The sequence below is a fragment of the Suncus etruscus genome, chromosome 1 (genome assembly GCF_024139225.1).
Source record: "Suncus etruscus isolate mSunEtr1 chromosome 1, mSunEtr1.pri.cur, whole genome shotgun sequence".
NCBI classification, from domain to species: Eukaryota; Metazoa; Chordata; class Mammalia; order Eulipotyphla; family Soricidae; genus Suncus; species Suncus etruscus.
The window spans coordinates 163,390,368-163,417,137 of record NC_064848.1 but is presented as its reverse complement, the minus strand read 5'-3'; the positions used below and the strand labels follow the sequence as shown (position 1 = coordinate 163,417,137).

The following is a 26,770-nucleotide window of genomic DNA, read 5'->3' as shown; positions in this document are numbered from 1 at the left end:
TGCAAAGTAAGTTGTCCCACCTGCTATATTCCAATCCCAGGTAATACCTTCATTTAACAGATGAGTACACCAAGTTTCCAAAGGATGAAATGGTTTGGCCAAGATGACACACTGGCTAGTCAATAGGAAAACCTACTGGGGGGAAATCTAGGATTTGAGTTTATTAAAATTTACAACCTGTGTTTTCTTCTTCCTTTATCTCTTTTCTCTTTTGTGGGGGCCACACCAAGCATTGCTCAGGGGTTACTCCTGGGTCAGGAACTATGTACTCCTCCTAGGGGGAACTGGAGACCATCTGGGATCAAACCCAGTTTGGCCGCATGCAAGAGAAGTGCCTTACCTGCTGTAACTATCGCTCTGACCCCACTTTCATTATTTTCTTTTTCTTTTTTCTTTTTCTTTTGAGCCACAGCTGGAAATGCTCAGGGTTTACCTGTGGCTTTGTACTCAAGGATCATTCCTATATGGCTTGAGAATCATAAGAGGTGCTGGGAATCAAAACCAAGTCAGCTGTAAAGCAACCTCTTTACAAGCTCTTCTCCTAAGGTTCCACTTCTTAATTTGTTTATTGCTTTGGGTTTCATACCTGATGATGCTCAAGTTGTCTCCCAACACTGTTGAATATGGTGCTGCAGTATTTCGGGTGCTGCAGACCTTGTGATGTTGGGGTTCAAACCTGAGGCTTCTGCAATCAAAGCATGTGCTCAAACCTTTTGAGTGATCTCCCCATTCCTAGTTAAATAGTTATAAAAGTCAAATGGTACTTTAAGTCTTTTAAAGAAGATCCTTTGGTTAGTTTCTTTGGGTTTTGTTCCATACCCAGTGATGATCAGGGATTATGCCTTGCTCTGCACTCAAGAATTACTCCTGGGGTCGATTAGGCGCTAGACATAAGGTGTCTGCCTTGCAAGTGCTAGCCAAGGAAGGACCACGGTTCGATCCCCCGGCGTCCCACATGGTCCCCCAAGCCAGGGGCAATTTCTGAGCGCTTAGCCAGGAGTAACCCCTGAGCATCAAACGGGTGTGGCCTGAAAAGCCAAAAAAAAAAAAAAAAAAAAGAATTACTCCTGAAAGCGCTTTAGGGCTTATATGAATCCAGGTCATCTGTATGCAGTGCAGGAACCCTACATCTGTACTTTCGCTGTAGTTCCTAAATTTCCTCAATTATATTCTCCAACTTCTCAGTGCACCTTTTACCAAATTTGCTTTTTGCCCAGAGACATAGCACAGCGGTAGACCTTTCATGCAACCTATCCAGGACAGATGGTGGTTTGAATCCTGGCATTCCATATGGTCCTCTATTGACTCCAAAAGGCAAAGACTATGCAAAAGCAAGGGGTTTTTACTCATGTCTGCATATACTGGGCTCCCAATGTGGCTTAGCATAAGGCAGAGGATGAGAGTCCCGAACCAGAGTTAACAAGCCTTTATATAACTTTTCAGTGGAAAATTACATTAGAGTAGTTGGGTGCTACACTTGACATTTGCTCAGTTACTTTTTTTTATTTTTTTGGTTTGGTTTTTGGGCCACACCCGGCGGTGCTCAGGGGTTCCTCCTGGCTGTCTGCTCAGAAATAGCTCCTGGCAGGCACAGGGGACCATATGGGACACCGGGATTCGAACCAACCACCTTTGGTCCTGGATCGGCTGCTTGCAAGGCAAACGCCATTGTGCTATCTCTCCTGGCCGGCTCAGTTACATTTTTGCAAGATTTAGATAACCAATGGTCATAGGTTTGCAACAGTTAAAATGTCAAGGGCAAGCCCTTGGAATTTAGGAAGGGGTGGGGTCCTCGTGAAGCTCAACAGTTAAAATGTATCTTTTGGTCAAGGGCATGGTTTTTAGGATTTAGGAAGGGGTGGGGTCTAGGGCGTTAGGGCAAGACCTCGGGAAGCTGCAGAGAAAAAATTTATTTATTTCTTTTACCTTTCACCCTGAGCCTGCCAGAAGCGATTTCTGAGTGCAGAACCAAAAGTAACCCCTGAGTGCCACCGGGTGTGATAGAAAAAAAAAAAAAGAAGAAGAAGAAGAAGAATATTGGGGCCAGAGAGATAACATGGAGGTAAGGTGTTTGCCTTGCGTGCAGAAGGTCGGTAGTTCGAATCCCGGCATCCCATATGGTCCCCTGTGCCTGCCAAGAGTGATTTCTGAACATAGAGCCAGGAGTAACCCCTGAACACTGCCGGGTGTGACCTAAAAACCAAAAAAAAAGAAAAAAGAAAAAAAGAAAAAGAATGTTGAAAATATTTATAAATAAATGATGCTAATAACTGACTCACAACCATCCTATGAAGTGAACAAAAAGCCTTGCTGGGCACTATTTTTCAAGTCTCTATAGCGTAAATTTTCTTTCTTTTGTTTTTGGACCATACCTAGTGATGCTCAGGGCTTACTCATGGTTCTGTGCTCAGGAATTACCCCTGTCAAAGTTCAGGGAACCATATGGGATGCCAGGACTTGCTCAGGGGTTACTCCTGGCTGTCTGCTCAGAAATAGCTCCCGGCAGGCACGGGGGACCATATGGGACACCGGGATTCGAACCAACCATCTTTGGTCCTGGATCGGCTGCTTGCAAGGCAAACGCTGCTGTGCTATCTCTCCGGGCCCAAGTTATTAATCTTTTATCACTAAGTGAAGATTCGGAAAATTCACTATAGTCTCTTATTATTGTATATTAACATTTCTTGTGTGTGTGTGTGTGTGTGTGTGTGTGTGTGTGTGTGTGTGCGTGCGCGCGCACGCGCGAGCGCATGTCTGTGGTTTTTGGTTAACACCCGGCAGCGCTCAGGGGTTACTCCTGGCTTTATGCTCAGAAATCACTCCTGGCAGGCTCAGAGGACCATATGGGATGCCAGGATTTGAACCATCATCCTTCTGCATTCAAGGCAAACGCCTCACCTGCATGCTATCTCTCCAGTCCTTATATTAACATTTCTACTAACTCTACTAATTATCACAATTTCTTTTTCTTTTTCTTTTTTAATTTTGGGCCACACCTGGCAGCACTCAGGAGTTACTTCTGGCTCTGCACTTAGAAATTGCTCCTGGCAGGCTTGATGGACCATATGGATGCTGGGAAGCAAACCCAGGTCCGTTGGCCATGTGCAAGGCAAACACCGTACCACTGTGCTATCTTTTCAGCCCCTAATTATCGCTAGTCTTTTTTTTTCCCCCAAGGGTGTCTCAGTAAAAATACCAGGTTTACTAGCACAAAGCTGAGAAAACCAACGATGCCAGACACTGAATTTCTGTTGCACTGTCCTTTGAACACCCAGCAGGATGTGCTGCTGGCTGCAGATACCATGCAGTTCCCAATTATCGCTAGTCTTAATGGTGATAGACAATTTGGAAATGCTGAGTTTTGAGCATTTATTACTTTTGCTGTAATAAAGTTTTATAGTTAAAGTCAGTTATAACTATATAGTCTAAATTTTAATAATGACATCATTTTTTAAATAATGACATCTCAACAAAATTCTTGAAAATTTAACTGTTGGTTCTTTGCAAGACCACATAACCAACTTTAATAAAATTCCTCTAAATTGAACATAATGGCCTCTAACATGATCAAATTAAATATGTGATTTTTTTTTTTTTTTGGTTTTTTGGGCCACACCCTGTGCCGCTCAGGGGTTACTCCTGGCTATGCGCTCAGAAGTTGCTCCTGGCTTCTTGGGGGACCATATGGGACGCCGGGGGATCGAACCGCGGTCCGTCCTAGGCTAGCGCAGGCAAGGCAGGCACCTTACCTCCAGCGCCACCGCCCGGCCCGTGATTTTTTTTTTTTTTTCCAGAGGAAGTTTGGATCATGAAAGTCCCTGAGTGAAACTCTTTTTTTTTTTTTTTTTTTTTTTTTTTTTTTTTGTGGGTCACACCCGGCAGTGCTCAGGGTTTTTTTTCCTGGCTCCAGGCTCAGAAATTGCTCCTGGCAGGCACGGGGGACCATATGGGATGCTGGGATTCGAACCGATGACCTTCTGCATGAAAGGTAAATGCCTTACCTCCATGCTATCTCTCCGGCCCCCTGAGTGAAACTCTTTATTGCAGGGGTCTCAAACTCAATTTACCTGGGGGCCGCAGGAGGCAAAGTCGGGGTGAGGCAGGGCCGCATAAGGGATTTCACAAAAAGAAAAAAAAAGGGGGGGACAGCGGGCAGGAGCAGCGGAAATGACGTCTGCACTAGGCGCAAAGGATTAGCGATTATTCGCTTACCGAATTTTCGCAATAAAAATCGCATTAGTGGGGCCGGAGAGATAGCATGGAGGTAAGGCGTTTGCCTTTCATGCAGAAGGTCATTGGTTCGAATCCCGGCGTCCCATATGGTCCCCCGTGCCTGCCAGGAGCAATTTCTGAGCATGAAGCCAGGAGTAACCCCTGAGCACTGCCGGGTGTGACCCAAAAACCAAAAAAAAAAAAAAAAAATCGCATTAGTAAGGAAAAAATCGCAAAAAATCTCATTAAACATTTGCATACCCCGAACGGAACCGCTCGGGGTATGCGAATGTTTAATGCGATTTTTTTCTTACTAATGCGATTTTTATTGCGATTATTCGGTAAGTGAATAATCACGAATACTACAATATTTGAAGGCCGGCCGCGGGCCACAAAATGTTGTATGGAGGGCCACAAATGGCCCGCGGGCCGCGAGTTTGACACCCCTGCCCTACACAGTGGTAGGCTGCATGAAAGGCAAGCACCCTAAGAGCAGTACTTTCTCTCCAGCCTTTGTTAGTAAACTTCATAAACAGAAAATACACATATTATTTAAACATTTTCTGAACATTAAAAATAATTGACCTTTTGTATTGTTTGTGGCCACAGCCAGCAGCACTCAGGGATTGTTCCTGGATATGTGCTCAGAGGTCATTGTGAATGGTGCTCGGGAGAACAAGTGGGATGCTGAGGATCAAACTGCTTGCAAGGCCAAAAAGGATCAGCTGCTTGCAAGGCCAAAGTCCCAACCTACTGTGCTATTACTCTGGCCCCTAATTGACTGTTTTAACCACTGAAAAAAATGCTCAACATTCTTTAAACAGAGGCTGGAGTGATACCACAGTGGTGGGATGTTTGCCTTGCATGTGGCCCACCGGGGATGAACCTGGGTGACCTGGGATCTATTCCTGGCATCCCATATTGTCCCCAAAATGCCAGGAGCAATTTCTGAATGCAGATTCAGAAGTAACCCCTGAGTGCTGCTGGGTGTGGTCCAAAAACCAAAAAAAAAATTATCAAAACAAATTATATATCATTTTAGTTCTATCAGAGTGCAATGCAGAATTAATAGATTGGTCGAATAAGTCATGAAACAAAATAGTCCAACAACTTTTTTTTTTGTTTTGGGGACATACACAGCATTGCTCAGGGATTATTGCTGGCTCTGCAATAATCTGGTGGTGCTCGGGGACCATATGTGGTGAAGGGGATCAAACTGCATGGGTCAGCTGCATACACCTCAAATGTGCTACCCTCTGTACTATTGCTCTGATCCCCAACAACTTTATTTTCATTTATTATTTTAGTTTTGGAGTTACACCCACTGGTGTTTAGGACTTATTCTTGACTTTGCTCTCAGGGATTAGTTAGAGTGGGTCTTGGGGAACGATATGTGGTACCAGGGAACAAAGTTGGGTCAACTGAATGTAAGTAAAACACCCTACCCACTATACTATCTCTCCAGCCCCAACTTTTTGTTTGTTTGCTTGCTTTTTGGGTCACACCTGGCGGTGCTCAGGGGTTACTTCTGGCTCTACGCTCAGAAATCACTCCTGGCAAAGCAAACACCTAACCTCCATGCTATCTCTTCGCCCCCCCCCCTTTTTTTTTTTTTTTTGCTTTATTGTTTTTTGTTTGTTTTGGGGCCATACCCGGTGACACTCCTGGCTCTATGCTCAGAAATCGCTCCTGTCTAGGGGGACCGTATGGGACGCCGGGGAGCGAACCAGGCCCGTCCTGGATCTGCCACGTGTAAATCAAATAAACGCCTTACCGCTGCACTATTGCACTGGCCCTATGCCTTTATTTTTCTTTTCTTTTTTTTTTTTTTTTTTTTTTTTTTTGGTTTTTGGGCCACACCCGGCGGTGCTCAGGGGTTACTCCTGGCTGTCTGCTCAGAAATAGCTCCTGGCAGGCACGGGGGACCATATGGGACACCGGGATTCGAACCAACCACCTTTGGTCCTGGATCGGCTGCTTGCAAGGCAAACACCGCTGTGCTATCTCTCCGGGCCTCCTTTATTTTTCTTTTCTTTTCTTTTTGTCTTCCTTTTTTGTTCGTTTTTGTTTGTTTTGTTTTGTTTTGTTTTGGGGGGTCACATCTGGCAGCGCTTGGGTTACTCCTGGCTCTACGCTCAGAAATCGCCCCTGGCAGGCTGGGGGGGGGGGGAACCATATGGGATGCCGGGATTCAAACTGCTGTCCTGCACACAAGGCAAACGCCTTACTCCATGCTATCTTTCCGGCCCCCGCATCGGCCCTATTCCTTTTTTTTTGTTTGTTTGTTTTGTTTTGTTTTGTTTTTGGGTCACACCCGGCGGTGCTCAGGGGTTACTCCTGGCTATCTGCTCAGAAATAGCTCCTCGCAGGCACGGAGGACCATATGGGACACCGGGATTCGAACCAACCACCTTTGGTCCTGGATCGGCTGCTTGCAAGGCAAACGCCGCTGTGCTATCTCTCCGGGCCCTATTCCTTTATTTTTAATATTCAGACTGCTCAGATATTTTTTTTTCAGAAATTTTCATTACATGTGAAAGACAAATTGTAGATTTTTGTTGTTGTTGTTGGGGGGCACACCCGGTGACGCTCAGGGGTTAGTTACTCCTGGCTATGCGCTCAGAAATCCAGAAATCGCTCCTGGCTTGGGGGACTATATGGGACGCCAGGGATCGAACCGAGGTCCATCTTGGATCAGCCACGTGAAAGGCAAATGCCCTACTGCTACACTATCGCTCCGGTCCCTACTACATACTCTGTTGATCATCCAAGTGTACAAAAATTGTAACTAATTTTATTTTAATTAATATATTTATTTTTGACTCCCACAAGCAGTACTCAGATTTTACTTCCAGTTCTATCCTCGGGGTTATTCCTGGTGTTTCGTATCATACGCTCAGGGTATCCATGTGATGTAGAGAATGGAGCTAAAGTCAGCCATGTGCAGGACAGCACATACTATCAGCTATATACTATCTAGCCTGCAAGCCTCAGATTATATAAATAGGATCATTTATGATTTAAGTGCTGGTATAATCACTAACAGGGAACTGCTATAATTTTTTCCTGGCATTAAATATTATGAAGAATCTCTTTTTGGTTTGTTTGCTTTTGTTTTGTGGCGGAACAGCAAACCAGGTAAGGCTTAGTACTAGTGGCTTTGTGCTCAGGGAAAACTCCTGGCAATAAATAGCAAACCGTATGGGATGCAAAGGATTAAACCCAGGTTGGGCGCTTTACCTTACCTGCTATACTTTCTCCAACTTCAACAAGAACCCGGACCAATACTTTTTTGTATTGCTTTTGTTTTGGGGCCACACTCAGCAGTGCTCAGGGATTACTCCTGGCTCTGCACTCAGATCATTATGCCATTACTTTGGCCCCTAGGCCAATTTTTTTTTTGGGGGGGCCACACCCCATGGTGCTCAGGGGTTTCTCCTGGCTGTCTGCTCAGAAATAGCTCCTGGCAGGCACGGGGGACCATATGGGACACTGGGATTCAAACCAACCACCTTTGGTCCTGGATCGGCTGCTTGCAAGGCAAACGCCGCTGTGCTATCTCTCCGGGCCCTAGGTCAATTATTTTTAATGTTTCTTCTCCATGTCTAATTGTTTTGCTTTGTATCTTGGGCCCACATCTGGTGGTGTTGAGGCAATTCCTTATGAGTGTTTGGGGTCGCTCCTAATGATCATACAGTTTTAGGAATCCAACCCAGGTTTCCCACATGCCAGCCCTTTGAGCTGTTTCCATGACCCTGCTGTCTAATTTTGATGTTTTGTTAGTTATTTCTCCAAGAGCTGAGGCTAGTTCTGTTAGTCATGTGCATTCCTTTCATACATCTACTACAGATTCACATAACATCCTTAGAATCACACTATTAATTAATGACTAAATCTAATCAGTAATCAGGGGTTACTTCTGGCTCAGGGATGACTATGGGATGCTGGGAATCAAGCCTGGGTCTGTACAGGATCAGTCATATGCAAAGCAAACGCCCTAACACTATGCTATCACTCTGGCCTCACTAAATCTAATCTTGATTCATCGTATACCATTTTTTTCTGCTAAATTTGTTACAGTGCAGTTTGAGGTAACAATGGATTTAAAAAATGGAAATAACAGCGGTGTTTGCCTTGCAAGCAGCCGATCCAGGACCAAAAGATGGTTGCTTCAAATCCCAGTGTCCCATATGGTCCCCCGTGCCTGCAGGAGCTATTTCTGAGCAGACAGCCAGGAGGAACCCCTGAGAACCACCGGGTGTGACCCAAAAACCAAAAAAAAAAAAAAAATGGAAATAGAACCAGGAATATTTCTCTCCTATTAAGAGAACTCTCTTCTGTCATCGGTTCGAATCCCGGCATCCCATATGGTCCCCCGTGCATGCCAGGAGCAATTTCTGAGCCTGGAGCCAGGAAAAACCCTTGAGCACTGCTGGGTGTGACCCAAAAACCACAAAAAAAAAAAAAAAAAAAAAAGAGAACTCTCTTCTAAGAGTACTTACTTTTTTTTTGGGGGGGGGGGTTTTGGGGTTTTTGGGCCACACCCTGTGACGCTCAGGGGTTACTCCTGGCTATGCGCTCAGAAGTTGCTTCTGGCTTCTTGGGGGACCATATGGGACGCCGGGGGATCGAACCGCGGTCCGTCCTAGGCTAGCGCAGGCAAGGCAGGCACCTTACCTCCAGTGCCACCGCCCGGCCCCCAACCCTCTTCTAAGAGTACTTACTCTCTTAATAAAATCTAAATTAAAATCTCTTCACTCCTATTAATTTAAGCCAGATACACTAAAATTATAGAAACTTGACATCAAGAATATAGTCCAGGGCCCGGAGAGATAGCACAGCGGCATTTGCCTTGCAAGCAGCCGATCCAGGACCAAAGGTGGTTGGTTCAAATCCCGGTGTCCCATATGGTCCCCCCGTGCCTGCCAGGAGCTATTTCTGAGCAGACAGCCAGGAGTAACCCCTGAGCAACGCCGGGTGTGGCCCCAAAAAACCAAAAAAACAAAAAAAAAAACAAAACAAAAAAAAAAAAAAGAATATAGTCCAAAGGATTTGTCGGCTTGCTTCTCAATTGGAGTCCCCAATTCAATCCCAGGACCATATGGTCCCCTGAGTACTTCCAGAGTGATCCCCAAGCACTGACCTGGGAATGACCCTCCCTTCAAAAAAATTTTAAGTAGTTCATTAATTTTTACATAAATAGAAGTTCCAGGGGCCGGGCGGTGGCGCTCGAGGTAAGGTGCCTGCCTTGCCTGCGCTAGCCTAGGAGACGACCGCGGTTCGATCCCCCGGCGTCCCATATGGTCCCCCAAGCCAGGAGCGACTTCTGAGCGCATAGCCAGGAGTAACCCCTGAGCGTTACCAGGTGTGGCCCAAAAACCAAAAAAAAAAATAAATAAATAAAATAAAAAAATAAAATAAATAAATAGAAGTTCCATTGTTTCAATTGTAAAAGTTATAGTGCTTCCAATAAAAAATTGTCACAGAATTCTGAATTCTATTATTGAGTGCTTATAATCTGAATACATTTTTCTTTTTCTTTCTTTCTTCTTTCTTTCTTTCTTTTTTTTTTTTTTTGGGTTTTTGGGCCACACCCGGTGATGCTCAGGGGTTACTCCTGGCTATGTGCTCAGAAGTCGCTCCTGGCTTGGGGGACCATATGGGACACCGGGGGATCGAACCGCGGTCCGTCCTAGGCTAGCGCAGGTAAGGCAGGCACCTTACCTTTAGCGCCACCGCCCGGCCCCTCTTCTTTCTTTCTTTTCTTTCTTTCTTTCTTTCTTTCTTTCTTTCTTTCTTTCTTTCTTTCTTTCTTTCTTTCTTTCTTTCTTTCTTTCTTTCTTTCTTTCTTTCTTTCTTTCTTTCTTTCTTTCCTTTCTTTCTTTCTTTCTTTCTTTCTTTCTTTCTCTCTCTCTCTCTCTTTCTTTCCTTTCTTTCTTTCTCTCTCTCTCTCTCTCTCTTTCTTTCCTTTCTTTCTTTCTTTCTTTCTTTCTTTCTTTCTTTCTTTCTTTCTTTCTTTCTTTCTTTCTTTCTTTCTTTCTTTCTTTCTTTCTCTCTCTCTCTCTCTCCCTTCCTTCCTTCCTTCCTTCCTTCCTTCCTTCCTTCCTTCCTTCCTTCCTTCCTTCTTCCTTCCTTCCTTCCTTCCTTCCTTCCTTCCTTCCTTCCTTCCTTCCTTCCTTCCTTCCTTCCTTCCTTCCTTCCTTCCCTCCCTCCCTCCCTCCCTCCCTCCCTCTTTCTTTCTCTCTCTCTCTCTCCCTCCCTCCCTCCCTCCTCCCTCCCTCCCTCCCTCCCTCCCTTCCTTCCTTCCTTCCTTCCTTCCTTCCTTCCTTCCTTCCTTCCTTCCTTCCTTCCTTCCTTCCCTCCCTCCCTCACACCCGGCAGTGCTCAGGGGTTACTCCTGGCTGTCTGCTCAGAAATAGCTCCTGGATGGGGCCAGGCGGTGGCGCTAAAGGTAAGGTGCCTGCCTTGCCTGCGCTAGCCTTGGACGGACCGCGGTTCGATCCCCCTGTGTCCCATATGGTCCCCCAAGCCAGGAGCAACTTCTGAGCACATAGCCAGGAGTAACCCCTGAGCCTTACCGGGAGTGACCCAAAAACCAAAAAATAAAAAAATAAAAATAAAAAAAAAAAGAAATAGCTCCTGGCAGGCACGGGGGGACCATATGGGACACTGGGATTCGAACCAACCACCTTTGGTCCTGGATTGGCTGCTTGCAAGGCAAACGCCTCTGTGCTATCTCTCCGGGCCCCTTTCTTTCTTTCTTTTTCTTTCTTTCTTTTGACTCTTTCAAGCAAACAATAAAACCATCATTTGAATAGGAATAGTAGAAGCATTTATATTTCTGAATTTTTTTCTTCTTCCTTCCTTCCTTCCTTCCTTTCCTTTCTCCCTCCCTCCCTTTCTTTCTTTCTTTTCTTTTCTTTTTTATTTTTTTTGGTTTTTGGGTCACACCTGGCGGTGCTCAGGGGTTACTCCTGGCTATCTGCTCAGAAATAGCTCCTGACAGGCACCGGGGATCATATGGGACGGACAACCAACCATCTTAGGTCCTGGATTGGCTGTTTGCAAGGCAAATGCCGCTGTGCTATCTCTCCAGCTCCTCTTTCTTTTCTTTTGACTCTCTCAAGCAAACAATAAAACTATCATTTGAATAGAAATAGAGGGGCCTGGAGAGATAGCACAGAGGCATTTGCCTTGCAAGCAGCCGATCCAGGACCAAAGGTGGTTGGTTCAAATCCTGGTGTCCCATATGGTCCCCCGCCAGGAGCTATTTCTGAGCAGCCAGCCAGGAGTAACCCCTGAGCACCCTCGGGTGTGGCTCAAAAACCAAAAAAAAAAAAAAAGAAAAGAAATAGTAGAAGCATTTATATTTCTGAATTTTACTTTGCTCACTGAGTAGAATAAGGAAAATACTATTTTTTGTATGAAGTGCATGTATCACCCTAAAGAACACTACATTTATAAGCTATGTTAGCTTCCCAACCATTATTACTCCTGTCAATATGGTTATGTTGACAGGACCCATCAAGGGCAATTATAGAATAATTCTCATTTCACTCCTCAGGAAATGTAGAATACATTTTCTTTCTTTTTTTTTTTTTTTTTTTTTTTTTTTTTTTTTTTTTTTGGTTTTTGGGCCACACCTGGCGGTGCTCAGGGGTTACTCTTGGCTGTCTGCTCAGAAGTAGCTCCTGGCAGGCACGGGGGACCATATGGGACACCGGGATTCGAACCAACCACCTTTGGTCCTGCTTGCAAGGCAAACGCCGCTGTGCTATCTCTCCGGGCCCTAGAATACATTTTCTTTGTAAACAATAAGTTGAAAGAGGGCCGGGCGGTGGCGCTGGAGGTAAGGTGCCTGCGCTAGCCTAGGACGGACCGCGGTTCGATCCCCCGGCGTCCCATATGGTCCCCCAAGAAGCCAGGAGCAACTTCTGAGCGCATAGCCAGGAGTAACCCCTGAGCGTCACAGGGTGTGGCCCAAAAACCAAAAAAAAAAAAAAAAAAAAAGTTGAAACATTAAAAATTAACAGCAGATTACGAAAGTTATTTTTTCTAGATAGCGCATACATGAGCTATAAAGAAACATTTTTCAGGGGCCGGGCGGTGGCGCTAAAGGTAAGGTGCCTGTCTTACCTTCGCTAGCCTAGGACGGACCGTGGTTCGATCCCCCGGCATCCCATATGGTCCCCCAAGCCAGGAGCGACTTCTGAGCGCATAGCCAGGAGTAACCCCTGAGCGTCACCGGGTGTGGCCCAAAAACCAAAAAAAAAAAAAAAAGAAACATTTTTCAGGTATATTTTATTATTAGCAAACAAAGTAAAACTTTATTGTTTATATCACAGAAAGGTGACTGTTTAAAATGAAGAAAGAGAGAAAGAAAGAGAGAAGTGAAGTGAATAGGGGGAGGGCAGGATGGAAACTGGAGACATTGGTGGCAAGAAATGTGCACTGGTGAAGGGATGGGAGTTAGACATTGTATGACTGAAACTCAATCACTTTGGTTTTGTGTGTGTGTGTGTGTGTGTATGTGTGTGTGTGTGTGTGTGTGTGTTTTGTTTGTTTCGTTTGTTTTTAGTTTTTGGGCCACACCCAGTGATGCTCAGGGGTTACTCCTAGCTCTGTGATCAGAAATTGCTCCTGGCTTGGGGGACCATAAAGGACGCCGGGGGATCAAACCACAGTCTGTCCTAGGCTAGCGCAAGCAAGGCAGATAGATGCCTTACCGCTTGCGCCACCGTTCCAGCTCCAGTATCTCATGGCAATTCAATTAAATAATTTATTTATTTTTAAAAACTGGAGGTTAATATGATCCAGAATCCATTATTAGTGCCACTTTAGTTAATTTTTTCCCTATTACTTTATGTTTTTTTGTTTTGTTTTGTTTTTGTTTTTTCGGGCCACACCCATTTGATGCTCAGGGGTTACTCCTGGCTAAGCGCTCAGAAATTGCCTCTGGCTTGGGGAGACCATATGGGACGCCGGGGGATCGAACCCGTGGTCGCAATCTTTCCTTGGCTAGCGCTTGCAAGGCAGACTCCTTACCTCTAGCACCACCTCTCTGGCCCCAATTTTTTCCCTATTACTAAACTTGGAAAGTCAGAATAAACCAATATAGCTTTAAAAGAATTCTAGAAAGTTGGGTCTGAATGATAGCACAGTGGTAGGGCAATTAGCATGCAGCCATGGCCCCTGCTTAGTTCCTGCCATCCATATGGTCCCCTGAGCCTGCCAGGAGCGATTTTTGAGTACAGAGCCAGGAGTAACTCCTGAGAATTGCCAGATGTGGCCCCAAAACAAACAAAAAGAATTCTAGAAAGTAATACCATTCTTTTCAAGTGAATAATACAAGAACCCAAAGCTGAACTGCTCTGACCTAGAGATACAGAGCCTACCATGTCACAACATTGCTGTTTCCCTACGAGACTTCCCATCACCAGGGGGAATAATTATTTAAAACAACCAGGGGGTTCCAATATTACAACCTACATACCTTAGTTATACTGGAAAACACAGGGGATTTTAAGTCCCCTGCAATTGGGTTCAAATCTCAGCTTAGTAGGCCTAAGAGATAGCACAGTGGTAGGGTGTTTGCCTTGCATGCAGCAGTCCCAGGACGAACCTGGGTTTCATTCCCAGCATCCCATATGGTCCCCCGAGCCTGCCAGGAGCGATTTCTGAGCTCCGAGATAGGAGTAACCCTTGAGTGCCATTGAATATGGCCCAAAAACCAACTCCCCCCCCCAAAAAAAAAATCCCAGTTTCCCTCTAACAAACTGTGGGATGGAGTTACTTGATCTCTTAGATTCAGTTACATGTATGTCAGAGTTTAAGTAACATTACTTTTTATTTTGTTCATATGAATAGAATGCTCAATATATTCAGTTCATTACTGATTTTGCTTAAAATGAAATCTAGGGACCGGAGAGATAGCATGGAGGTAAGGTGTTTGCCTTTCATGCAGAAGGTCATCGGTTCAAATCCCGGTGTCCCATATGGTCCCCTGTGTCTGCCAAGAGCAATTTATGAGCATGGAGCCAGGAGTAACCCCTGAGCACTGCCTGGTGTGACACAAAAACCACAACAACAAAAAATGAAATCTAAAACAATTTCCCGAGTTTTAAAATAGGCAAACAGTATTTGCAGGCTTGTGATCATGAGTGTGTGTGTGTGTGTGTGTGTGTGCGCGCGCGCGCGCGCACACACACACACACACACACACACACACACTGCAAATTCAGGTTTAGATTTTTCCAATTTGTCTCAGGTGGTTTTTCCTCCCTTAGGTTATTAGTGTCAAGTTTCTGCTTATCCCAGGAGTTCTAACTATGGTTTACTACCAGTCTTATTATATCTAGTTAACTCTAGATAAATACATACAATCAGTGGTTGGTTTGTTATAAAACCCCATAATATACAATGAAAGTTTCATGATTCTTAGCTTATTTTCCCTAGAATGGAAATAAAAAATGAATAAACTTAGGAATTTCAAATTTTATTTTTGTTTGGTTTTTAATGATGGAAACAAAACAGAATAAAAAACCGCAGCTTCTGGAAGAACCATTTGTTCCAGTCTTATCTCTTCTCAAACTTGACCTTGGCCTCTCTGCAGGCCTTGTGCTTAAGAGCAGGGTCTCTGAAGACATCCTTATTGACAATGGTTCTGTCCAAAGGGATGTCCACCGAGTACCTGTGGACATAAGGTGATTATAGTTATATACTTTTACAAAAGACTTGATCTTTTGGCGATTTTCTTCTTGCCCATGGCAGCTGTCACTTTGTGTGGATAGTGGATAGTGGTCAATCCCAGCCACCAGGGCATGGCTGTAGGGGCGGTCTGAGGTGCTATCATCAGTGTTCTTTACACTGATTGCTTTGTGTCCTGAGTAAGCGCCCAGCTAGGACCAGGACCACCATCCCAGGTTTCATAAACTTGCTTATTTTTACGGCAACCACTTTGGCATACAGCAGAAAACAGATTTCAAAATTTGAATACAAATGTTAAATTGTATTTATATTCCAATGAACTGACAATTCATATAGTTATGAGTTCTTTTTTATTTTTGTTTTGTTTTGTTTTTGGGCCACACCTGGTGATGCTCAGGGGTTACTCCTGGCTGTGCGCTCAAAAATCCTTCCTGGCTTGGGGAACCATATGAGATGCCGGGGGATCAAACCGAGGTCCATCCTAGTCCATCCTAGGCTAGCGGTGGCAAGGCAGACGCCTTACCCCTTGCGCCACCAGTCTGGCCCCTTCTTTTTTTAATTTTTTATTCTTGAATCAGACCTGGTAGTTCTGACTCTGTGTATAGGAATCACTTTTTGGAGTGCTCAAGGAACCACTCGTGGTGCTGGATATAGCATTCAGATCATCTGCTTTACCTACTGTACTTATATGTCTGGCTCCTGTATTTTTTGTTTCCTACAACACCTGGTGATCCTCTTGTTTTGTTTTTAGGGATTACCTCTGGCTGTACTCCAGGGACCATAGGAAGTATCAGAGACTGGGCCAGGGGTCTGCTATTTGCCTTGAGACCTGTATTATCTCTCTGGTCTTACTTTTGAGTTTTTAAAAGAATCCATAAGCTTTATCTAACTGTAAAAAGGGGTCCCTGGCACTATAAAAGTTAAAAATCAGGGGCCAGAATGGTGCGCAGGGCTTAAGGCATCTGCTTTGCACAGATAGCCTAGGGCTGACCCTGTTTCAATCCTCAGGCATCCCATATGATCCCTCAAACCAAGGGCGATTTCTGAGTGCAGAGCCAGGAATAACCCCTGTTTGTCACCGGGTGTGGCCCAAAAACAAAAACTACAACAACAAAAAAGTTTAAAATCCCAGCACATAAATTTGTGTAAAGTGGAAGCATTAGGAAAGAATGTAAAATGATTTTGGTAAGAGAAGTTAGGTGGTCTTATTAAAATAGTTTGCAGGGCTGAAACAGTAGTACAGTGGATAGGACCATGCCTTGCATAAGGTCAACTGAAATTCAATCCCCAGTGTCTCACATAATCCTCTGAAGCCTGGACAGGAGTGTCTTGAGTACAGAGCCAGAAAAAACCCCTGAGCATCTCCAGATGTGACACCCCCCCCCCCCCCCAGATCAAACTAAACCAAACCAAAAAAATAGTTTGAGGAACTAAGGATAATTTCATTCTGATTGTATAGCTATATACATAGGAACTGATTTTTTTTGTTTTGTTTTTCGGGCCACACCCGTTTGATACTCAGAAATTGCCCCTGGCTTGGGGGGACCATATGGGACGCCTGGGGATTGAACCACGGTCGCGATCTTTCCTTGGCTAGCGCTTGCAAGGCAGACACCTTACCTCTAGCGCCATCTCGCTGGCCCCAGGAACTGATGTTTAAGTATTGGATCTGGGCCAGAGATAGAGAATAGCAGATAAGGCATTTTCGTAAGATTTTTATCTTAGGGCAGTCCCCAAGCCAGGAGCAACTTCTGAGCATAGCCAGGAGTAACCCCTGAGCGTTACCGGGTGTGGCCCCCCCCCCCCAAAAAAAAAAAAGATTATCTTACTGATCCTACCCTAATCAATTATTGTACCCACCCTAGGTTGTGACCTGGTGATAGAATATTGGATTGTTTCTTTCTTGATATTCAGCTCCCACCCTACCCTTGGGTGGTAACCTGATTCTTGTCTACATTAGCAAGGGTCTGAGGAAGGGTGGGGCTTTTTCTTCAGCCTATTCAAATAAAACTGGATAAAAAAAAAAAAAAGAATGTGGATAACCCCTCCCCCACCTTCTTTTTATCCCACCTGAATGATCAGAATTGCCCACACCTGGAGTGGGCGGGTAGAGGAGTCTGCATGAAGGGGAGAGAGGGGATAAGAATGAGAGTTAGAAAAAAAAAAAAAAAAGAATGAGAGTTAGAGAGAGAAATGTTGGAGAGGCATCATCATTAGAGATTCAGCATTAGCAATTGAGCATCACCAAAGGGAGTTAGTCAGCCTGGAAGACAGTTAGAAAGCCTGGAAAAAGCAGCTGAAAGGGAAACAGAGGTCAAGAAAGCCCAGTAGGAGTAGTGAAGTAGCTGCTAAGAAAAGGCTTAAAATAGAGGCCATGTGAGGAGGTATACATGGTGGTTAGGACCGTGAAATAAAGCTGGCTGACTCCTGAAACTTCATCTGACTGCCTTGTGAATCTCTATGTCCTCACCCTGCAACCTTCAGACCGGCCAGGACATAGGGGCTGCAGGAGCTGGGTCGAGCCCAGAAAGGCCTCACTATTTCCACACCAACAATGGGACTATTTAATTTATATATATATATATATATATATATATATTTTTAATTTATATTAAGACAATAACTCACCCCCCAAAACCAAACCAAATCAAAAAATAGTTTGAGGAACTAAGGATAATTTCATTCTGATTGTATAGCTATATACATAGGAACTGATGTTTAAGTATTGGATCTGGGCCAGAGATAGAGAATAGCAGATAAGGCCTTGCAAGTGGCCAACCTAGGTTCAATCCCTGGCTTCCCATATGGTCCCGAGTGCTGCCAGGAGTGTGAGTGAAGAGCCGGGATTAACCCCTGAGCATTGCTGGTTGTGGCCAGAAAGCAAAAATAAAAACAAAATATTGAGTCCAAGTCACAGCACAACTAAATGTGAAACTTACTTAAATTTGCTGAACCTACTCCCTTACCCACAAAAAGAAAATAATAACAGTGGTATAATATTACGAAAAAGTGAAATAAGAGAAATAAAAGCATACTGAGAATTACAAAGGTTAAACTGATTCTATTCTTTCATTGCTTTATATCCTGTGTTAGAAAATATACAACAAGTGAACAATGTCTTGGATTTTTAGGAATTTGCCCATTCCAAATAACAGGGCAATAACAAACAGAAAGAACCCTAGAAAGCAATCTTAATTCAGGATAAATTAGATCATACATATACCTGTTATTGAGAATTGGTAGCAATTTTCCAAAAGTTGTCACCCAAACGTTTTAGAAAAACATAAATGGGGGCCGGGCGGTGGCGCTGGAGGTAAGGTGCCTGCCTTACCTGCGCTAGCCTAGGAGACGGACCGCGGTTCGATCCCCCGGCGTCCCATATGGTCCCCCAAGCCAGTAGCGACTTCTGAGCGCATAGCCAGGAGTAACCCCTGAGCGTTACCGGGTGTGGCCCAAAAACCAAAAAAAAAAAAAAAAAAAAAGAAAGAAAAACATAAATGAGGGGAGAGGTATTGACTCTGTGATAATTTATAAATACTTTACCTGCACAATAAGATCTAAGAAAACTGTAGTGTAACTAATGTAACCTCTCTTTAATTTTACTTTTGGAGGGATTTGGAGGGGGGGAATAAGATAGTTTTCAGATGACTGTATACATTTATAACCAGAGAATACACAAAGTTACATTTTGGCCCTCTGCCTCTCCCACTCCCAGATGAACTGATCTTGGCAACAATTTTGGTCAACTATTCAACAGCAAAGTCATCGCAGAAAGCACTGCTCTAGTCTTAAGGAAAAACCTTTTAAGAAGACAAATTATCTCTGCACTAGTTCTGTCCTTCACAGACTTATAACTTGTAACAGTCTTTTTGACTGTTTCTGGTCCCTTTTGCTCATGCCACCAAAAAGTACCTTGTATAAACGATGAAGACAAACTGTTTTGGCAGTTATTTTTTATAGTTAACGAGTTAGCATTTTGGTTTTGAAGTCAGTATTCTGTGATATCCTCAGTATGATTTTATTTTCCAGATCCTGGCCAAATTGATGGAACCTCACTTTTCAACTCTAGAAAGCTGAAAATGAGCAGTTTCCCAGGCTCTAAAAGCCCACAAGTCTTTGTGGGATGGCATTAAACAGAGAAGTCTTTTTTCAATGGTTTTAACATATTGTTTTGTAAAAAAGAAATTAAAAAAGCACAGCCTACGGGCAACTAATAGCAAGATGGCATTCTAAACTTTTGCCTAACTAACTTAAAAAAAAATCAGCCACAGGTACGTAATTTCTAATATATTCCTGCAATAGCCGATTTCTGACTGACATGCCAATCTTGGAAGAATCTCACGTTATAAAGTGGCAAATGCTTTCTCATGAAACCACTCTTTCGTAATTGAAAAACGATCCCAAACATATTTGGGAATATTGGGGGGGGGGGAAATTAAAAAAAGACACAAAGCAGACTTTTGGGAGAAAAAAAAAGTTTTCCAGTGTGTGAATGTTTATGAAGTTGGGTTATTAGTAGATCATGTGGCATTTTAAAGATCGACGGGTTCGAATGCTGACAGGAACATCCTGGCAGATAGCTAGCTCATCTCGTGGAAGCTGCAATTCAAAATTTTTATCAGCTGCAAACGCCAAACCAATCTGGAACAGCCTGGGGCCTCGCGGCGGTTTCAACGACACCCGCAAAAGAACAAAACAAAACAAAACACCCCAAATTTCTCTCAAATTTGGCAGCGCGAAAAGCCTGGGTTCGCGGGCAGCATGCGCAGATTTGAAGCGACATCCCGCGGGTCGTGGGGCCGGCCACACGGCGGGCGGGCGCCCGGGCGCCCTGCTTTGGCTGCCACTTCGTTGAACAGTTCCCCAAAAACTCCATCCCTCCTCATGCTGCCTCTCAGCACCCACAACAACGGAGGTGAACTCCTTTTCTGGCACGTTCCTCTTCACAGACACATCATTTCCCTGGAGGGGTGGGGAGAGAAACCCTGTCGTCTCTCAAGAGCTACCCTTCGAGAAACTTCTGGGCGGGCCGCCCCCCCCCAGTGACTTAATTTCTCCAGGATTTGCTGGGAGGGGACTCGGTCCTGGGGAGGGGGTCACCTGGGGCACGTGGTGACAGGCAGCCAGGGTGCTGCGATCTCTGGCACCCTCTTAAGCCTCTCCGAGGAGAAGCGCCCCGACCCTATGCATGCATCCTCCTCAGGGTGTGTGTGTGTGTGTGTGTGTGTGTGTGTGTGTGTGTGTGTGTGTGTGTGTGTGTGTGTGTGTGTGTGTGTGTGTCAAAGCTGGAAATGGATGTGGATGTGGGGTTCAGGCTCTAAATCCCAAAGGGATGTTTGGTCCCCCTGTGTGTGTGTCTGTATGTGTGTGTGTGTGTGTGTGTGTGTGTGAAGTTAGAGCCTCTAAATTCGTTCTAAATCCCGAAGGGATGTTTGGTTCCCCCCCCCGTGTGTGTGTGTGTGTGTGTGTGTGTGTTTAGAGCCTCTAAATTCGTTCTAAACCTCGAAGGGATGTTTGGTTCCTCTGTGGGGGTGTGTGTGTGTGTGTGTGTGAAGTTAGAGCCTCTAAATTCGTTCTAAATCCCGAAGGGATGTTTGGTTCCCCCCCCCCCCCCGTGTGTGTGTGTGTGTGTGTGTGTGTGTGTGTGTGTGTTTAGAGCCTCTAAATTCGTTCTAAACCTCGAAGGGATGTTTGGTTCCTCTGTGGGGGTGTGTGTATGTGTGCGTGTGTGATGTTTGGTCCCCCTGTAGGTGTGTGTGTGTGAAGTTCCTGGTCCCCCTGTAGGTGTGTGTGTGATGTTTGGTCCCCCTGTAGGGTGTGTGTGTGTGTGTGTGTGTTAAGTTTCTGGTCCCCCTGTAGGGGTGTGTGTGTGTGTGTGTGTGTGTGTGTGTGTGTGTATGAAAATTCCAGGTCCCTCTGTAGGTGTGTGTGTGTGAAGTTTCTGGTCCCCCGTAGGTGTGTGTGATGTTTGGTTCCCCTTTAGGGTGTGTGTGTGTGTGTGTGTGTGTGAAGTTCCTGGTCCCCCTGTAGGTGTGTGTGTGATGTTTGGTCCCCCTTTAGGGTGTGTGTGTGTGTGTGTGTGTGTGTGTGTGTGAAGTTCCTGGTCCCCCTGGAGGGGTGTGTGTGTGTGTGTGTGTGACTCGCTCCTGGCTCCCAGCTCCCCTCGCAGGCCCCTCAGTTCCTCCGAGGCCCGCTTCCCTGATCCCGGGGTCCCGAAGCCCCCTCCCAGCCCCGGCGACGAGAGGCCCGACGCCGCAGTGGGAGCGAGCAACGGCTCCCGAAGCCGCTCGCCGGGTCCCTCTCCTCTCGGCCCACAATGCACCGCGGCGAGCCTCCAGGAAAGGCCGCCTTGCCCCGACCCCGTCGTTTTCCCGCGAATTCAGTTCAAAGAGGCGGCCGGGCCCGCGGTCGGTCGGCAGCGCGCACGGGCCAACCAAACCGCGCCGCTTCCTTGCGCGAGCGGCCGCCTCCGCGGGACTGACGGGGAGGAGGGAAGCGGCCGACCAATAGGCCGGGCGGGCGGGCGGGCGCGCGCGCCCGGGAGCCAATCAGCGTGGCGGGCGGGGGGAAGTGGGCGGGGCGAGCGAGCGATCGCGCGAGGCCGGGGTAGGGTGAGCGTGCCTCCGGAGAGGAGCGGGGTCGGGTCTCTCCGGAGGGAGCCACTTTTTTGCCTCCTCCCTCCTGCCCTCCGGTCCGGTCCTGTCGTCCTCCGTCTTCCCGTCCCGTCTCCTTCCTCGCCGTCTCGCCTCCTTGCCCCCTCGGGCCGCCGGGGAGGCCGCCGGCTGGCTGGGGGGCGAGCGTGAGGGCTCGCTCGCTCTCCGCGGGGCCGCCCGGCGGGGAGGCGGCGGCGGCGGCGGCGGCAGGAACCGCGATGGCGCCGCAGAAGCACGGCGGTGGGGGAGGGGGCGGCTCGGGGCCCAGCGCGGGGTCCGGGGGCGGCGGGTTCGGGGCCTCGGCGGCCGCGGCGGCGGCGGCGGCAGCGGCGGCGACGGCGTCGGGCGGCAAAGCCGGCGGGGGTGGCGGCGGCGGCGGCAATTACTCGGCCTCGTCTTCCGCGGCGGCGGCGGGCTCCGGGGCCGCCGTGCTGCCGGTGAAGAAGCCGAAAATGGAGCACGTCCAGGCTGACCACGAGCTCTTCCTCCAGGCCTTCGAGAGTGAGTCGCGATCGCGGGCGGGAGTCCTCCCCGCCCCGCTCTCGGCTTCGCGAGCGTCGGCCGTGGGGTGGACGGGACACTCACTGGTGGGGTCTGGGGGGCCCCCCACAACCCCGTCTTCCCTCCCTCGCGGGAGTCGGCTTGCTTTGGGAGTGGAGGGAGGAAATCCAGAGGGGCCCCGTGTCCCCCCCACTAGGCGATCAGAGCTCCAGGGCCCCCAGTCTGGCATCTTTGGGGGGCTACTGTGGCTTCTGGAGACCCGACGAGGTGCCCAACTCTTCCCCCAACCCCCAGCCCCGCTCCCCAAGATTCGGACGAGATGTGGAGCAGCAAATGCTATTCCACGTTGGAATAGTGTTTGGAGGAGTTAGACGGGGACCCCCTAACCTCTCCCTACCCCCGCCTCAAGTCTAGTTCAAGCTTTCTCCAATGCATTGCATTGCCTGCTCCGCAATGCAACGGCCGCGGGGTTCGGGGCAACGTTTTGGGGTGCAGAACTCAGCCCATAAGGCCAGGAGTGTGCTTGCTGCACGGCGCCCCGATGGTCCAGATTCGAGAAGGCACGCTCCACAGTTCGTTCGGTGCATGCGGGCCCCAACGGATGTCCTCGGCCTTCTGCATTCACCCAACCCATTTCCCAGAGCCGCACATTGAGCCGGGGAGGTGCGCGCGTCCCTTGCACAGCCCGCCCCAGGACTCTCCCACCCTCTTCTCGCAGGCCTACCTTCCTGAACTGTTTCTTGACGGCCCGCGATGGCTTCAAGGTCTCCCCGTGCAGGCCCCGAACTCCCGCTTAGTTTGTGAAGCGGAGCAAGGTGCCTAGGAACAAACAATAGAATTTATCAAAAACATCCTGACTATCCGCCACCTCCAGCCACATTCCATCCAGGGGGTTTTCCTGTTGGGCTTTTGTGTGCTCGTTTTAATTCCGAGGATGTTTCATGTCTCCCATCTCTCACAGCAACTTGAATCAATCCGGCTCCGCCACCCTAGGTCTTTATTTACAATTTTACCGTGGCATATGTGAAGGGCATGGTATCAGCTGTGCTTGGAAAGACGTATTACATTGTTTGATGCCCCGTCTTTCATCTGTTCTCATTAGTGCTTCTTGAAATTCAATAAGAGAAATTTCGTTTATTTTTTTTCGGGGAATAAATACTGAACCTACTTGATTCACAGTCGTACTTTTTGCTAAATATACATACTCCGAAGTGTGGAGAATCATTAAATTGGAAATGCATTGGAGAAAGGAAGGGGTCAAATGACATGACAGTCAACGTGTATAATTACTCCTGCTAACATAGCTTTCATCATCTCTTCGTTTATTTGAAACCAAAACTCAAAAGAGGTTAACTGGAAATTTTGAAATAATTTTCTAAATGTCATGAGACGGCAAGCCCTCCAAGAAACTTACTTTGCTTTCTGATGACTTATATAGCTCAGAGAAGTGAAAGATTAAGAGCTGTCTTTCGTTACAAAACAACTTGATTCTTTTCTAATATTAATAGAGGTCCTCGTTTCTGAGTTTACATGTTAATATTGTCATATTTAGCTCATTTTGACACTGTCTTGTTTTAAGAACATTCCTGTTGGTCAGTAACTGGTAGTACAGTAGTTTGTATATAAAATATTTTCAACTATAACAATATATAACATTTAAATCTTCAAGGACTTTGGGGCTTCTCTATTACTGTAAATATATTGTTGGTAGTTTTAATATTCAGATAATATTTAAATTAAGCAAAATAGGTAAAAAAAAGTAATCCTAAATCTAGAATTACGGAAAATTTCACTTATTTGTGTCTTTATATTAGATTGGTTTCTCTCATACCCAATAGAATATCTTAGAAACATTTAGTATATTTTGGATAATTAGTAGGCAAATTTTTGCAAGTTTTTGAAGATAAAATTTTGTTTTACCATCCTTTCTAGTTCGCCTCAATTTAGCCACTTTCTGGTAGGAGATGAGTTGTGAGTAGTTTTAAGTCATCCAAGTTAAATGATTATAACCATCCTATAGACTAGTTTTTACAATTGATGCCATAGAAATGCAAGGTCGGGCCCGGAGAGATAGCACAGCGGCGTTTGCCTTGCAAGCAGCCGATCCAAGACCAAAGGTGGTCGGTTCGAATCCCGGTGTCCCATATGGTCCCCCGTGCCTGCCAGGAGTTATTTCTGAGCAGACAGCCAGGAGTAACCCCTGAGCACCGCCGGGTGTGGCCCAAAAACCAAAAAAAAAAGAAATGCAAGGTCAAATGGGGCCAGAGAGAGATAGCATGAAGGTAGGGCATTTGCCTTGTATGCTGAAGGACTGTGGTTCGAATCCCGGCATCCCATATGGCCCCTGAGCCTGTCAGGAGCGATTTCTGAGCTTAGAGCCAGGAGTAACCTTTCAGCACTGCTGGGTGTGACCCAAAAACAAAAAACAAAAAACAAAACAAAACAAAAAGAAATGCAAGGTCAAAGATAAATGTAGATGAAATTTGTCAATGTAAATCATAAGATTTGATGTCTCTTGATCTTGATATGAATTTTCTTGATGTACTTAGTACATAACTTATGTTTTTTTTTTTTTTTGGTGGATTTTGGGTCACATCTGGCAGTGCTCAGGGATTACTCCTGGCTCCATGCTCAGAAATTGCTCCTGGCAGGCACAGGGGATTCGAACCGATGACCTTCTGCATGAAAGGCAAATGCCTTACCTCCATGCTATCTCCTCGGCCCCAGTACAGAACTCTTAAGTAATGATTATGTTATATTTGTTATAGCATGGGTTTTAATGTATTTTTTAACAACATAAGTAATGAGTAAATTTAGATGTTTGGATTTTGTTTCCTGTTATCTAGAACCAACGCAGATCTACAGATTTCTACGAACACGAAACCTTATAGCAGTAAGTAATCAATAAAATTCTGATTACTTTTTCTTAGGATTTCATCTATTTAATTTTAATATCTTTTTTAATTTTTATAGCCAATATTTTTGCACAGAACTCTTACGTACATGTCTCATCGAAATTCCAGAACAAACATCAAAAGGTACATTTTATTAATCTTCTTTAGTCATATTAACGTTTTGTTTGAAAAGTGCTGTTTCAGATAAGATGAAAACTAGGTGAAAGTGATTGTGAATTGCTTGTCATGTTTTTAACAGTATCTTTTTGTAAATGTTAGTTTATAGGCATTTTCTTAATGGAAATGATTTAATGGTGAAGTGAATAAAGCACTTTTACTGAATTATTAGGTTTAGTAAAAGTTGAGGAATTAAATACCTACCAATGATAGGAGAACTATCCTTGATACATAAACTTAATATATAAATTTTGGTTATTTTCAATTATCTTAAAAAATAAAAAATTAGTTTCTATAAAGATAGATTAAAAAAGACTCAGTTTATATATATTGTGGTAGTCTTACTAGAAAGGAAATAGTTTGGGGGTGTTTGGACTTATTCTTGGCTCTCTACTCAAGGATCACTTGTCAGGCTCAGGATACCACATAAATTGTCAGGGGTTGAACCTCAGATTGGCTGCTTTCTTTTTTTTTTTTTTTTTTTTGTGGTTTTTGGGTCACACCCGGCAGTGCTCAGGGGTTATTTCTGGCTCCATGCTCAGAAATTGCTCCTGGCAGGCACAGAGGACCATATGGGGCGCCGGGATTCGAACTGATGACCTCCTGCATGAAAGGCAAACGCCTTACCTCCATGCTATCTCTCCGGCCCCCAGATTGGCTGCTTTCAAGGCAAGCGCTCTTCCTTTTGTATTGTCTTTCAGCCCCAAAATTTTTAGTGTGTGTGTGTGTGTGTGGGGGGGGGGGAGTTGTGCTGAGATAGAACCCAAGTGCATGTGAAATGTGGACTGTACCTACCTTTGGATTAATCTGTGCTCTAAATGGGAAAATGCTTTCTTTTTTTGTTTGTGGGGACCACACCTGGTGATGCTCAGTGTTACTCTTGTCTCTGCACTTGTGAATTAGTCCTAACAATGCTTGGGGGAACACAGAAGATGCAAGGGTTCAAACTCATATTGACCATGTACAATAGAAGCACCTTAGTTACCTCACTATTGCTCTAGCCCCTAAAGTTGAAATTTTTGGAAGTCAGAAGTTTTTTATTTTGTTACTTTTTGGGTCACACTTGGCAGCGCTCAGGGATTACTCCTGGCTCTCCGCTCAGAAATCGCCCCTGGCAGGCACGGGGAACCATATGGGATGCAGATTTGAACCACCATCCTTCTGCATGCAAGGCAAACACCCCACCTTTATGCTATCTCTCTGGCCCCAGAAGTTTTTTAATTTAGAAATCTTAGTCTAGGAACTGGAGCAATGCCTCTGTGTGGTAAGAGACTTGCTTTTCATGCTACTCACCCAAGTTTGATTCCTGGTGTCCTATATGTTCTCTCCAGCACTGCCAGGAGTAATTCCTGAGTACAGCTTTAGTCATAATCCCTGAGCACTGCGGGGTATGACCACCCCCACCTCCCAAAAAAGAAAATCTTAAAGTGGAGACTGTTACTAGACAGTGTTTGCTTCTTTTTCTTTTCTCTTTTTTTTTTTTTTTTGGGTTTTGGGTCACACCCGGCAGTGCTCAGGGGTTATTCCTGGCTCCAGGCTCAGAAATTGCTCCTGGCAGGCACGGGGGACCATATGGGACGCTGGGATTCGAACCGATGACCTCCTGCATGAAAGGCAAACACCTTA

The 26,770-nt window shown here is 45.7% G+C and overlaps 1 protein-coding gene, 1 non-coding gene and 1 pseudogene across 2 annotated transcripts in view; 1 reads left to right on the top strand and 2 right to left on the bottom strand.

The window, feature by feature from the left end:
• Positions 1-3,176: 3,176 nt before the first annotated feature.
• Positions 3,177-3,312, bottom strand: LOC126030636 (small nucleolar RNA SNORA8). Its single transcript, XR_007503149.1, has one exon. It is a non-coding gene; the product is annotated as a small nucleolar RNA SNORA8 (small nucleolar RNA).
• Positions 3,313-14,787: 11,475 nt separating this feature from the next.
• LOC126030447 (60S ribosomal protein L27-like) lies at positions 14,788-19,805 on the bottom strand (annotated as a pseudogene).
• Positions 19,806-21,790: 1,985 nt separating this feature from the next.
• The window catches only part of SUZ12 (SUZ12 polycomb repressive complex 2 subunit), a 73,935-nt gene continuing 68,955 nt past the window's right edge, over positions 21,791-26,770 (top strand). The window contains exons 1-3 of the mRNA XM_049771526.1: positions 21,791-22,073; positions 24,920-24,966; positions 25,047-25,111. Coding sequence (XP_049627483.1) covers positions 21,791-22,073; positions 24,920-24,966; positions 25,047-25,111 — 395 coding nt within the window. The remainder of the gene's footprint in view (positions 22,074-24,919; positions 24,967-25,046; positions 25,112-26,770) is intronic.